General features: G+C 35.5%; 1 protein-coding gene across 5 annotated transcripts in view; it reads right to left on the bottom strand.

The window, feature by feature from the left end:
* The window catches only part of DPYD (dihydropyrimidine dehydrogenase), an 879,000-nt gene that overhangs the window by 472,253 nt on the left and 390,859 nt on the right, over window positions 1–15,888 (bottom strand). For all 5 annotated transcript variants that reach the window (XM_057500453.1, XM_036883856.2, XM_036883855.2 and 2 more), the window contains one exon: window positions 15,076–15,286. In XM_057500453.1, coding sequence (XP_057356436.1) covers window positions 15,076–15,286 — 211 coding nt within the window. The remainder of the gene's footprint in view (window positions 1–15,075; window positions 15,287–15,888) is intronic.

A 15,888-nucleotide genomic window follows, 5' to 3' on the forward strand; every position in this document is an offset into this window, starting at 1 on the left:
GTGCTGCGATAAACATAGGGGTGCACCTTCTTTTTCAAACTGGAGTGCTGCATTCTTAGAGTAAATTCCTAGAAGTGGAATTCCTGGGGCAAATGGTATTTCTATTTTGAGCATTTTGAGGAACCTCCACACTGCTTTCCACAATGGTTGAATTAATTTTCATTCCCACCGGCAGTGGAGGAGGGTTCCCCTTTCTCCGCAACCTTGCCAACATTTGTTGTTTGTCTTTTGGATGGTAGCCATCCTTACTGGTGTGAGGTGATATCTCATTGTGGTTTTAATTTGCATTTCTCTGATGACAAGTGATGTGGAGCATCTTTTCATGTGTCTGTTGGCCATCTGAATTTCTTCTTTAGAGAACTGTCTATTCAGCTCCTCTGCCCATTTTTTAATTGGATTATTTGATTTTTGTTTGTTGAGGTGTGTGAGCTCTTTATATATTTTGGATGTCAACTCTTTATTGGATCTGTCATTTATGAATGTATTCTCCCATACTGTAGGGTACCTTTTTGTTCTATTGATGGTGTCCTTTGCTGTACAGAAGCTTTTCAGCTTGATATAGTCCCACTTGTTCATTTTTGCTTTTGTTTCCCTTGCCTGGGGAGATATGTTCATGAAGAAATCCCTCATGTTTATGTCCAAGAGATTTTTGCCTATGTTTTTTTCTAAGAGTTTTATGGTTTAGTGACTTACATTCAGATCTTTGATCCATTTAGAATTTACTTTTGTGTGTGGGGTTAGACAGTGATCCAGTTTCATTCTCCTACATGTAGCTGTCCAGTTTTGCCAGCACCATCTGTTGAAGAGACTGTCATTTCCCCATTGTATGTCCATGGCTCCTTTATCATATATTAGTTGACCATAAATGTTCGGGTTAATATCTAGGGTCTCTATTCTGTTCCACTGGTCTATGGCTCTGTTCTTGGGCCAGTACCAAACTGTCTTGATTACTGTGGCTTTGTAGTAGAGCTTGAAGTTGGGGAGCAAGATCCCCCCAAATTTCTTCTTCCTTCTCAGGACTGCTTTGGCTATTCAGGGTCTTTGGTGTTTCCACATGAATTTTTGAACTATTTGTTCTACTTCGTTGAAGAATTTTGTTGGTAATTTGATAGATATTGCATCAAATCTGTATATTGCTTTGGGCAGGATGGCCATTTTGATGATATTAATTCTTCCTAGCCAAGAGCATGGGATGAGTTTCCATTCGTTAGTGTCCTCTTTAATTTCTTTTAAGACGGTCTTATAGTTTTCAGAGTAAAGGTCTCTCACTTCCTAGGTAAGGTTTATTCCTAAGCATTTTATTCTTTTTGATACAATTGTGAATGGAATTATTTTCCTGATTTCTCTTTCTATTAGTTCATTGTTAGTGTATAGGAAAGCCACAGATCTCTGCGTGTTAATTTTGTATCCTGCAACTTTGCTGTATTCCGATATCAGTTCTAGTAGTTTTGGTGTAGAGTCTTTAGGACTTTTTATGTACAATACCATATCATCTGCAAATAGTGACAGTTTGACTTCTTCTTTACCAATCCTGATTCCTTGTATTTCTTTGTTTTGTCTAATTGCCATGGCTAGGACCTCCAGTACTATGTTGAATAACAGTCGGGAGAGTGGGCATCCCTGTCTTGTTCCTGATTTCAGAGGAAAAGCTTTCAGCTTTTCACTGTTCATTATGATGTTGGCTGTGGGTTTATCATATATGGCCTTTATTATGTTGAGGTACCTGCCCTCTATACCCATTTTGCTGAGAGTTTTTATCATGAATGGATGTTGAAATTTGTCAAATGCTTTTTCAGCATCTATGGAGATGATCATGTGGTTTTTGTCCTTTTTTTGTTGTTGATGTGGCGGATGATGTTGATGTATTTTCGAATGTTGTACCATCATTGCATCCCTGGGATGAATCCCACTTGGTCATGGTATATGATCCTTCTCATGTATTTTTGAATTTGGTTTGCTAATATTTTATTGGTATTTTTGCATCTATGCTCATCAGGGATATTGGTCTATAATTTTCTTTTTTGGTGGGGTCTTTGCCTGGTTTTGGTATTAGGGTGATGTTGGCTTCATAGAATGAGTTTGGGAGTATTCCCTCCTCTTCTATTTTTTGGAAAACTTTAAGGAGAATGGGTATTATATCTTCTGTGTATGTCTGATAAAATTCTGAGGTAAATCCATCTGGCCCGGGGGTTTTGTTCTTGGGTAGTTTCTGACTACCGCTTCAATTTCATTGCTGGTAATTGGTTTGTTTAGATTTTGTGTTTCTTCCTTGGTCAGCCTTGGAAGATTGTATTTTTCTAGAAAATTTTCCATTTCTTCTAGGTTTTCCAGCTTGTTAGCATATAGGTTTCCATAGTAATCTCTAATAATTCTTTGTATTTCTGTTGGGTCCATCGTGATGTTTCCTTTCTCGTTTCTGATTCTGTTGATGTGTGTGGATTCTCTTTTTCTCTTAATAAGTCTGACTAGAGGCTTATCTATTTTGTTTATTTTCTAAAAGAACCAGCTCTTGGTTTCATTGATTTTTTTTCTATTGTTTTATTCTTCTCAATTTTATTTATTTCTTCTCTGATCTTTATTATGTCCCTCCTTCTGCTGACCTTAGGCCTCATTTGTTCTTCTTTTTCCAATTTTGATAATTGTGACATTAGACTATTCATTTGGGTTTGTTCTTCCTTCTTTAAATATGCCTGGATTGCTATATACTTTCCTCTTAAGACTGCTTTTGCTGCATCCCACAGAAGTTGCGGCTTTATGTTGTTTTTGTCACTTATTTCCATATATTGCTGGATCTCCATTTTAGTTTGGTCATTGATCCATTGACTATTTAGGAGCGTGTTGTTAAGCCTCCATGTGTTTGTGAGCCTTTTTGCTTTCTTGGTACAATTTATTTCTAGTTTTATACCTTTGTGGTCTGAAAAGCTGGTTGGTAGAATTTCAATCTTTTTGAATTTACTGAGGCTCTTTTTGTGGCCTCATATGTGGTCTATTCTGGAGAATGTTCCATGTGCACCTGAGAAGAATGTGTATCCTGTTGCTTTTGGGTGTAGAGTTCTATAGATGTCTATTAGGTCCATCTGTTCTAGTGTGTTGTTCAGTGCCTCTGTGTCCTTACTTATTTTCTGTCTGTTGCTGGTGGATCCATCCTTTGGAGTGAATGGTGTGTTGAAGTATCCTAAAATGAATGCATTGTATTCTATTTTCTCCTTTAGTTCTGTTAGTATTTGTTTCAGGTATGCTGGTGCTCCTGTGTTGGGTGCATATATATTTATAATGGTTATATCCTCTTGCTGGACTGAGCCCTTTATCATTATGTAATGTCCTTCTTTATCTCGTTACTTTCTTTGTTTTGAAATCTATTTTGTCTGATACTAGTACTGCAACAGCTGCTTTTTTCTCCCTATTGTTTGCATGAAATATCTTTTTCCATCCCTTGACTTTCAGTCTGTCCATGTCTTTGGGTTGGAGGTGAGTCTCTTGTAAGCAGCATATAGATGGGTCTTGTTTTTTTATCCATTCAGTGACTCTATGTCTTTTAATTGGTGCATTCAGTCCATTTACATTTAGGGTGATTATCGATAGGTATGTACTTATTTCCATTTCAGGTTTTACATTCATGGTTACCAAAGGTTCCAGGTTACTTTTCTTACTATCTAAGAGTTTAACTTAACTCGCAGCATACCATCTAAAGGTTCTTTTCTATTTCTCCTTTTTCTTCCTCCTTCATTCTTTAAATATTAGGTACCAAATTCTGTACTTTTTGTCTATCTCTTGATTGACTTTGAGGATAGTTAATTTAATTTTGCATTTGCTTCATAATTAGCTGTACTACTTTCTTTACTGTGGTTATTACCTCTGGTGACAGCTATTCAACCTTAGGTACATTTCCATCTATAGCAGTCCCTCCAAAATAGACTTTAGAGATGGTTTGTGGGAGGTAAATTCTCTCAGCTTTTGCTTATCTGGAAATTGTTTAATCCCTCCTTCAAATTTAAATGATAACCTTGCCAGGTAGAGTATTCTTGGTTTGAGGCCCTTCTGATTCATTGCATTAAATACATCATGACACTCCCTTCTGGCCTGTAAGGTTTCTGCTGAGAAGTCTGATTTTAGCCTGATGGGCTTTCCTTTGTACGTGATCTTATTTCTGCCTCTGGCTGCTTTTAACAGTCTGTCCTTATCCTTGATCTATCAGGAGGGAGTACTTTTAAATTCTACAATATGAGAATAATGCAGGGACACTGATGAAACAGAAGTTCATTTGGCAGCAGTGTGCAAACATAAGGGAAAACATTGGGCCATATTAAACCAAGAATTGTCAATATGCTTTTGAGAGGGTTTAGAAAATCAGTGGATATTTGCTGAACACAATAGGCTTAACACTCTTGCATGAACTCGTACAGAAAAAAAAAAAAGATTATGTAAGTAAAAGTCCTTTGAAAACACGTTAAAGAGCTTCATAATTATCAAATATCATAAGTATGGCTAGCATGGAAAACAGGCTGGCACTGGACAGCATTACTCAATGGGCAGCTTGGGCAGGTCCCCTGAATGGGAGTTCAAGTTAGAGAGGGCTTTCTCCTACAGCAATGCCAGCACACTTGGGATACCTCATAAATTACATGTGCACACTATTTTTAAACTGGCTAGTATCCACATTTGGGTAATAGATAATAAATATTATTCAATATAATTTTCTAATTCTTACAAATGTGACTTAAAGTTAGGCAGCTAAATGTCTAATTTAACCAAAACCTATCCTAAATAGGAATTTTGTTATTTTCATTTTGTGCTATGAACCAAAAACAAAAATGTAAAGAAACTAACAACAAAAATACTCTGTAATACAGAATACATATTACTAAGAACATTAGTACAAGATATACAGCATTACTTTATAATTTAACTAAATTTTACATCTCAATTTTCTCGCCTAGAGCAGCTTAGTGTAGTTTAATATTTCACAAGAAAAGGCTTCAGCGTAAACTTTGAATATATCATAACCTCACTAGTACTTAACAGACAAATATAAAAGGCCGTGATCAATAAGGTCATTGATTACACTCAGTATATGTTAAATAACACTGACTATATTTTACAATTTCTGTTCTCTGAAACAATTACATTATTTTTCCATTTTCCACCCCTTCCGCAGCAAAACTTGTTACATGCCACTGCTCTACTTCTTGTATATAATCTTTGATTTGATGGAAAACTACTGATTTATCCACTGTTGCCCTGTAAGTATGCATATGATATCAACCACTAGTGAAACCTGGAAAATAAAGATAAGGGAAGGCTCTGAACAGAGCTATTCACTGGGGAAACAAGCCTATTCCTATGCAGTTATTAGAGAGAAGTAAAATAATTACAGAAATATCATGTTGTACTTCAAATGGATGTCTAAGGCAGCTGTAAGTGATGCGATGTTGATTCCAAGTCACTTTCAACACTTATCAGTTTGACCTCCCTCCTCCATCACCTCCACCCTTTCAAAATAACTCCAAAGAAAATGTGTGCAAAGATTCCATTATTTTGGTTGGTTATTCTGCAGAAATGTCAGCACTTGCATTAGATTCCACCTGTTTATCCCCACACTTCACAGTGTATTTTATAATAGAAATACAACAAATCTTTTAGCCAGAATAAAAATCTGATAATTAGGGCAATTTTTAAGAAAACATGCACAGTATTACTATTGGGTTCCTGAGAATGTTTCCTGTCAAAAATATAGTTAAAAAGCAAAGCAATGTACAGGGGAGACAAAAGAGGGCTCACTCTCCTCACTGGGCTAACCAATACAAAGGATCTATCAATGTCCTACTGCTCAGGCATTATAAAATGCAACGGCAGCATAAGGAAGCATGCACATTAGTGGAAGGGTGTAGGTAGAGAACCATGAAGTAAACTGTCCTGATGCCATGCCCTCCTTTAGTTTTTTACCATCTGAAAAGCAGCTGTGACAAGCTGACATTTTCTCTGCAGCACGGGGTACATGAGATGCTTCTGGATTTCCAGAAGAAACACCACAAAACCTCTTTTATCATACTTTCAAGAAGTTATCTAAACTATAGACCATAAGAGCTTTCATTATTTAATTCAATCAGTGAACTATTCTAGGCACCAGGCTGTAGTAGTGGAAAGACAGACAAATGATAATGGAATGACTCCTAGCATCTGTTTTTCATCACTCTGTTGTCTTAGCTCCAGTCCCATTTCCGGCTGTGGAACGGATTAGCAAATCCGGACACAGTCCATCACCAGTTCCCTTCCATTTGTTCTACCTGCTGCACGTGTGAGTTCTGTGAAGCGTTCTGTCTTGATTCCTATTGTCCTTCCGTAGGTCTACCTCCTTTAATTTAATCTGGGCCTTAATCATCAGCCACTTAAACTAACAAAACCAGTCTTTCAACCGGTTTCATTGATACTGTTTTGTCTTAATTCCAGGCCATCTTTTTCAACATTACTGCTACCATGGAGCAAGAGCTTATTCCACATTGCTGACGCCTCCTTCCATGCAGGGAAACATTCACTGGTGTAAAACTCATGCTGTATCTCTGTATCTTACTTCCCTTTCCTCAAAAAGCTGAAATCAGTCACTATAATTAGTGAATAGGAAAGGAGAAACTAGGCATGCATACCTCACCCTTGTCATGACCGGGGTTTGGGAGCTGCCCATGTGAGTGCAGGTCTCTACTTTCCTTCACACTAAAAGCCCTACTGCAGCAGCTTTCCACCAGGGGACCTGAACTGTCGGACCATATCAATGACTGGGTGGGTAACTTTGCCTAATTCAGGTATTCAATATTAGAAACTACACTTACCTTCTGAAATGAAGCACCTCAAAAGTGATTTCGTGGTTTCAAATTGTAAACTATCTGAAGAATATTACAAATGGTTCAAACCCAACCAGAGGAATGGTAGATCGGTATCTTCCAGAATTATCTCATTAATGACAAAGATCTTTCCCATATTTAAATTTGTCACCTGGATGTCTACAGAATGAAATTCAAAATCCTTAGCTTAGCATATCAATCTCTTGATTCCACATAAATCTGTAACTAAATTTCCTGCTCTCTTATCCCTACCCACTTCCCACCCTTACCTTACCACACATCATCTGTTCCAGCCAAACAGAATTTCTCACCATTTTCTGGTTACATGAGCTCACTAGTCATCTCATGCCTTTGTGTATGACATTCCCTCTAACAAACTCCTACTCAAGTTCTAAAATCCCATACAAATAAGATCTCAAATCAGCACATTACATTGCAATGTATGTACTTACATGCCTGTTTCTCTCACGGTCTATGAATCCCTGGAGAGCAAAGATCTCTTTTATTCATGCTTGTATTCCTAGTGCCTAGACAGTGTCTATAACAGTTGGATACTGCAAAATGTTTATTCCATGTTGAGCAGTGAGAAAATGAATAGTAGAAATCATAAAAGAAAGTTAAATTTTAGAAATAAAGATGGAAAGTTGAGATCTTCATTTATAAAGATGAGAACATGCATGAAATAAGTAGGCTGATGACAACTTTCTAAAGGCATGTTTTTTTTTTTAACATAGCTTTTTAAAAATGACTGTAAAATGACTATTTAATCTAACAGGGTGGTGTTGAGCAAGTTGCATAATCTCCCTGTGGCTCCCTCCTTTCCACCCCCATTCCACCTGGAGACTCCTACACATCACTCAGACTTCAATTCACAACCCACTTCCTGTAGGAAGTTTCTCTGAACCCTGAGACTGTGTTCTGTGCTGCCATAAGACTTTAAACTTCTCTCAGAACAATTTCTTATAATTGTGTTTGTCTGTCAAACTGCATTCCTAGAGGTTTGCATTCTCCCTTCACCAGTTTATCCCCACAACCTATCTCAGTACCTGGACTAGCAGGCCATCAGAAATTATTAGTGAAGCAAATAAACCTGTGAAATAGGGAACTAGAATATTCAATTCCTTAAGTCACTTCCAGCACGTTTGGAAATGTAAATAAGGAAAACTCCAACACAAGTTACTGTATTGAATCCAGTAAGTTACACCAGCCTGACTTGATTTTTTCATTATATCTCATCCACTCTCAATTATATCAATCATCAGTAAGCCCCTTCCTTTAATGTTTGTGCCATTGATCAAAAGTTCTATCCAGCAATAAAGTGCAGTGTTACTTAATCTGTTTTTTGAAAGCATATCACAAGTAGTTCAATTTATAAAAATGCAAAGAACAGCAAACATGTGACCAATTATGACACATTCTCAACTTGGGACCCCATTTTCCACCACCCACTGTAACTAAATTTCCTGCCATTTTATTTTCAGTAAGGTAGAAGAGGAACTATGTAAGCTGAAGGGCACAATGAGTAGACAATTATTCAAAGACATTTTGCTGAATCTCTGAGTGCCACCAGTAGTTTATGGAGGAGACATTTGATGGTTTGCAAACTGGAACATGCTGGTTAAAAAAAGGGGGATGTTTATTAAAATGTCTTAGTGTTCCTAATTCCATTAGCGAATTACCGTAAGAGCAACATTTTAATAAGGAGTGAAACAAACTAAACATACTGATGACAGGTCTTTAAAATACAGATAACTATTATCACTGGGCATCTGACTCAGTAAGTGTTCACCTTAAAACATATTTCCTAGGTTTTTCTCAACACCCAAATAACTGAGAAAAAATGGACTCATTTGAAAAGTGCTTGAATGTCCGCATGATCAGGGTCACATGAAAGCCATATATTTCTCACCTGTGAGGTTAGCTAGCTCTGACTTCTGCCAGAACAAAGCAAATTAACACATTTTTCTCAGTATGGGGCAAGTGAATCAAAGCTACACTCAAAGCTGGTATTGGCAGAAACTTTGATTTACCCATGAGACTTTAAAACTTTTCTTAGGGCCTTCTAATAAGAAGAACTGGAAGCAATTTTAAAATCGTTTTTTTCCCTCGAAACACTCCCTCATGGAACTCACTGCAATGAATGCTATCAGACTGTTGGTTTCATTAAAGATTCAGAAATAGCTAGGCTTTGTGTCTACTTGCTCTCTCTAGTGAGATGAGCAGAAAGAAAATGTAGGCACTGGGTGAAGTACATATAAACTCCTTTCCAGGAGGAAGGGCCATGCATTCCCTGCAATACCCAGGAAGTCTAGTCACCTTGCCATTTGCTCCCCTAGGCAGTGCCATATAACATTTTGCTGAGTCAATTTTCTTGGCACCATTCATCCTATCTCTTCCTTCCAAAACAGTTTTTTGATCTTAGTTATATCATCCCATAATTTTCAGGCACTTAAAAACTCTTTCCTTCTTAAAATAAAAATGGACAATCAAACAGAAAAATTAAACAAAAAAATTGGCCCAATTTTAGCTAATTAAGAGAAACCATTTATTAAAAATCCTTTTCTCTTTAAACATCTAATTTATGAAAACTCAAAATGCAGATTTCTAACTACTGAAAATAGTTATAAGAAAATTCCTTTTGATGGTATGGAAAAAATTAGAATAGATAATAAAATATTTTAAAAATATCTGATACAGTTAAAAACTGCAATCATTTTTTCTGCAAATAAAAATAACCAAATATATGAAACATTTTCTCATTTAAGAAATCATAAATGTAGGAGTATCTGCTTTACTTATTTATAAAGACACATTGACAGAGGCTAAAAGGTCCCAGATAAAGTTTGGATTTTCAAATGTTTTTATTCCTTGACAACATTCACACCATCATAAAGATATACTATAACTCAATTTAATTATTAAAATATGGTTTTGTTCACAAGGATAAGAACATCTAAAACTTAAGATATACTCACTACATGCCAGATATAGATCTAAGTGCTTTAGGTACCTTATTAATTTATCCTTAAAACAACTCTAGAAGGTAAATATTACAATCATCTGCATTCAGAAATCAGGTACATGAAGTACAAAGAAACGAGGAACACCAGGTTTCCAGCCAGGCAGCCTGGCTCGAGTCCCTTGTCTAAGCTGCTATACCAGACGGACTCTAATTAGTGTAATATTTATTGGTTTATAAGGAGTGGAACAATTTATACTAAAACAAGAAAAAAAATAGCAATAGAAAAATAGAGCTATTTTTCTACCCTTTATATTGTCTAAGAAAAATAAATGACAATGACCCTTATAGTAGGAAAAAATAACAACTAGATGTAATAAAATCAATACATTAACATGAATCAAGTGGAATGTACAAATATACATTGGGTATTTTTATGGGCACATAAATATGTTGCTGCTATTGGGCCTACAACTTACTATGAAGGCTCAATCTCTGCCCTTTTGGGGTTTACAATCTAATTAGGAGATAAAGTATAATAGGTTTTGGGAGAGCAGGGCACATGGCTCTTTCCAACATGGGCATTGCGGAAGAATGCGGGGATGGCCGTGGTGTGGTGTACAGAGAGGCACAGGGGCTGTGGCAGGAGCTAACGAGCCCCCCTTCAGGTGTCCGCAAGCCCACTCAAACACACATGGAATTGTGGCATCCAGGCCTTCTGTGACTGTGAGGACAAGGCCAGCTATATTACCTCTGTTGGAAAATGAAGCTGTAAGGTTGTGAAAATGATAACAGGTTCTACCCTTCAGTTCGAAACTAACAAAAAGATGTGTACACTTTCACAGTGGGCAATTTGGTTCCGAGAAGAAAGAGAAGGGAGGAGAAACATAAAATAAGCATGAAGTCTCTTACATCTCACATTGTCCAAACAAACAGACAGACAGAAAATTCAGTTTAGTAAACATTGACCTTGGTATTTAGCAGAAGAGGAGACTTCCTATTATGAAGTACCTATTTTCAAAATAAATAAGTGTTTTAAATTTTCCAGGATAAGGGCAATATTTGTGGAGTAGAAATGCCAGTTAGAGGTAGGCTGTGCTTAATTTACTGATAGTCCTTAAAATTAGTCTAGATAATAAAATTCCAATTTAATGTGACTTGGAATCTTACTTAGAGGGGATGGATGAGAATTTTAAAAAGGTGGAATTACTTTGAGTTTTTCACAGGAAATGTATTAAATAAGACGAAGACTTTATTATCTCAATCAAATTGGAAATCAGACAACACACTGCTTTTAGAATTTGGAACAGTAATTAATGAAGGATTCAATTAAATTATGCTCAAAATAAGAACATATATTCCATGCACAGTGATATGGAATATGTAGTCTTTTGTTCCTTTTTCCCAATCACTGCTACAATCCTAAGAAGAGATATAAATGAAATAGAATTAGGTAAAATAATGATGATTGCTTATAATTGTTATTAGTCTTAGTAGCAGGGAAATAATTAGCAACTATAATCCAAGGATATTATCCAAACTTGTTTTATAAATTTAAAACCACTTATTTTTCTATAAGTTGTTTCCATTTTTAGAACAGGAAATATTTATTATAAATAAATATAAATATAGATATAGATATCTTTAGGGCTTAATACTAAACAATTTTATATTTTCCATTCTAAAATGTAGAAACCAGGGGACTTGCAAATGCAATGCAGTGTATCAGAAAAAAACATTAAAAATTTAATTTCCTTCAGATTTTCCAATTTAGGTTACCTTTACAAATACATATTATTGATATAGTTAAGACTATTAAAATATTGATATAATTGAAATGCTACAAGTATTTTCATTTAAATTATTATAATCAGAAAATGATGAAAGTGTAAATTATCACTGCACTTTACACATACTCATCAGGTTTATTTCATTCCTTGAGTTCTTCAGCATAGAGTTTAATATAATGCAGTCACAAGGACTTTCTGAATTACCACTATGGAATCTACCCCGTGTTACATACTGGGAGGAGTAATTCAGTAGGGAACAATGGAAAAGATAACTGTATATGCAATATACATTAATTTATTTGCTGAAATTCTCAAGTGCCGGGGAGTAGAAGCTTCCTCCTATAGTTTAGGATAACAAAGGAAAATTTAATGAAAAGAAGAAAAATGGAATTAGATATTTGAATTTGGGATAACACTTTGAACTACAGTGATCAGAGAACCATGGTACCATGGACAATAATAGCACAGTCGAGAAGAAATCTGCCTTAGGAAAACCTGGTAAGGTGAATCTTCCTTACATTGTAGTATCTCCCTAAATGTATTCTTTACTTGTTAAAACAATTATCTGTTTTCAGGTCTGCCAACACCCCCAGCCAATGAGGTTTTTAAGAGCAAAGAATGCCTCATTCATCTTTGTGCTCTCCAGAATACAACTTTGTCCCTGGCTTTTATTAGATGCTCAGTAAATGTTTGTTATATGCATGAGCATAAATATAGGATGAAACATCTTCCATGACCAGCAGATTGGAGAAAGATTTGGAGTCACTTTACCTGTAAGTGAAACAGTGTCTACTATAAATCTAGCCAATACCTGGCACACAGAACTTGTTTGTGTATTTCTTTTACCAGAATGAATCCATGTATGAATAAGTGAATGAATGAATGAAACAGTTCAAGGAAGGAATAAACAAATTAAGAAAGTGGACAATGGCTGGGCTTTAGAAAGCATTAAAAAGTAATAAGCTAGAGGAAGAAAAGCAGTCAGTGATAGACTTGGAAAAGGAATAGTTGAAAGAAAAAGCAAGCTGGAGTATCACCAACAATAATAGTGTGTTACCGTTTCATTTCCAAAGCACTTTCACATAATTTCATTTTCATTCTGACAACAAGTCCTGAGAGGTAGGGAAAGAAGGTATTATTATGCTTGTTTATTTTTAATAGAAGAAAATGCTGAGGCTCAGAAAGGTTAAGTGACCAGGAGGAAAGCATTTCAAACAGAAAGAAATATTTAATACCAAATCCAGACAATAGAATGAAGATTGAAAAGATATCACTGAGCTTGGCATGCAGTTCACTGGAGCAATGCACAGTCAGGTTGGGAAGGAGGGAAGAAGAAGGGTAGAAAGACAGGCTTATGTTTTAAGAAAGAGGTTATAGATAAACATGCTGAATCATATAGTTTCCCATATGTGATAATCACACATGTATCATGTATATATAACAACCCATGGGTATCAGGGTGGGACAACATTTAGGATGGAAGAGAGGGACATGAGTGTCTTCTCTTACCCAAATGGACAACTTGCTTCCCATAAACAAATGTTCACCATACCTAATATGTATGTGCACATGAAAGTTTTTGACTTTGAAATTACTGTTTTAAGATTTTAAATGTGATTTGGGTAAGATCTTGATCAACTTCCAACAAATACTACGTTCATCTATACCTTTCTTTAATGTTCTGTTCAAAAACCAGTATTGAAAATATTTTGATGGGAGTAGAGACATGAATGCTATTTAACATTCCTGCTCTTCTAGCTCCCCTGTCACTTGGAAAGTAGCTTCTTATTCATGTAAACATTGAAGGGCCCTGGTAAAGCAAGTGATTCTATTTAAGGATAATTTTTCCAGGCAGTTTTGTTATTTCAAGTCAGGAGGAGGGGGTGGATAAAAAGGAAAGTGAAGAGCCATTTTTCTTTTGATTTCTCTAAGTATATATGGGGTAGTACATGTGAAGCCCTAGAAGAAACATACACAAGTAAATTTTGGAATAAAATACACAAACTCTGGAATGACTTTGATAAATAAACATGAGTAGATCAAATTTTCTTCTACTTCATATTTTAAATACTAAACTAAGTCATTCTTCACACACACGTACACGAGCGTAAGCTTTGTAAAAGCTGTTTTCTATGATCTTATGTGTCACATCTACTTAGGTTTGCTTAGGAAAAGATACATTTTTCTTTACTAATATTAGAGTTGTTAGTTGTGGAACATAAATTTAGATGAGCAAGCTAAATTATTTCTTGATAGGCAAATCATCAATAGAATTGCTAATTAAATATGATTCAACTTTTTGCTCAGCTTTTGTGATGTGCAGAGTAGTAGGAACAGTATGACTTTTTAGATAATAGAATGCGACTTATGTATTGTTCTTTTTCTTCTTTCTGAACCCAGCTAATGAATAAACAAGCCACACTGTGATTGTGTCTACATATCTCATAAATATCTAGGTGAGAAGTGACAAATTCAGGCCATTATCCATTTATCTTGATGACATTAAACATCTGGATGTTTCCAAATACCAAGATGTTTGATGTCCTGCAGATAAAATATCCTAATGGATGGTTGAATTTTTTCTTATCTGTTGCATAAAACCACACATTTTCATGCATATATCTCTTCATATTTCAGATATAAAAGTGTAATGTTAGTGTGGACATAGTAGGAAGTACTAGGAATCGTCAGGTATAGATTATTTTATTATTATTGTTCTTAATGAATCTCTGACCTAAAGAAACATCTTTCTTCTATTTCCTTTCAGAAAATAAAAGTCAATTATCATTTCAACAGTGGATATTAAAAGGTAAAGGGCTTACAAAATTAAGGCACTTAGGCATCTAAGTTTTTGTATATAATGGCCCACAAAAAAACTGTATATTGGGAAAATATAACAGAATATTGATTCAGTTGGAATGCTATATAAAACACTTCCTTTTCTCATAATCTTTTTTTAGCATTTTTTTCTTCCTTAGCATGTCCATTTATGCCATCCAATGTTATTCACACTTTCTAATTTGATAATTTTGATGTTTCTAGCAATAGTTTGACATGAGGACAGTGCTAAACATGAATTCTATTTTTGCCTATTCATTAGATCCTACTTTATCTGAATCATTGAAGACTGGCTGTTACAACCTCCCTGTCACATTTTCTTACTCTAAATCTAATGGAAGAAAAAGCCATTCTTATGCAGGAAAAAGGCAAACATTATTACAAAATAGAATATGGATTTTTATCAGCTTAAAAGAAAGATTAATATTCTTATCAATTCCCACCACTTTAAAAATAATTCTCTATGAGCATTAGATACCATTTCTAAGCCTTTTAAACTACCTTTTCTAAGCAAACTCAAAATTGCTTGCATCCCATATTAGAAGAAATAGATGAATATTGAAGTGTAAAACAGTTCCCTGAAAGCTGTAAACTATTATGGCACTAAAATAATAGATGATTGCATGACATCTTCAGCTGCCCAGTACTTTACCTTTAGGGTCACTCAGAGCCGAACCGAAGGCACTGATGACCACATCGGCTTTCAGACGGACCACCTGATCTTCATGCTCATTCCAGTTTCCAGTTTCATCTTGCTCTGTCCGGACAAACTGCACGGCCACAATTCTCCCACCTTTTACTATCACCTTCCGTGGGGATAGGAAAGGCAAAAATTCACACTTTTTTTCCACAGCAAGTTCCACCTAAAATAAATCAGAACAGAGAAACACTTGAAAATGTGTTTTCTCCATTTAATATTTGATTTTAATTCAATTATACATGCTAAAGCTTATAGCACAAACATTTAAAAATCAACATGAAGTTTTTTCCCTTACCAAAACAGAAATTCAGTTATCAGCTATTTACATTTTGTAAATCACTGACTCAGAGGAATCTAGGATCGAAGTTGTCCTGTGGAAGCATATAGCCATAGCATTACAAGATATATCTTAAGTTTTAGGGATTGAACACCCTATGGTTAGTGATAAGTGGCAGGTGACTATAGTAACCTGGTCTCCTTAGGCTATCATTACTATAGGTTCTCTTTTTAATCATACCATGTGTGGAAATAAATACTTCTGCTTATAACCAGGCTGAATATATCTAAGCTGGAAAAAATTCAGTAAAGCCAATTTCTGCAAGGACATGATTAGAATGGGAGGTAAGAGGAAAAAAGACAAGAGAAATGGTGGAACCAAAAGATAAGTGACACTTATTCTTCCTTTTGTAAAAATACAAATAAAACATTTAAGAAAGAGAAACGAACGTGCTCCTCTTGACAAATTCCCAGTTTTCTCACGTCTTG

This window comes from Manis pentadactyla, chromosome 4 (assembly GCF_030020395.1).
Source record: "Manis pentadactyla isolate mManPen7 chromosome 4, mManPen7.hap1, whole genome shotgun sequence".
In the NCBI taxonomy this organism is placed as follows: Eukaryota; Metazoa; Chordata; class Mammalia; order Pholidota; family Manidae; genus Manis; species Manis pentadactyla.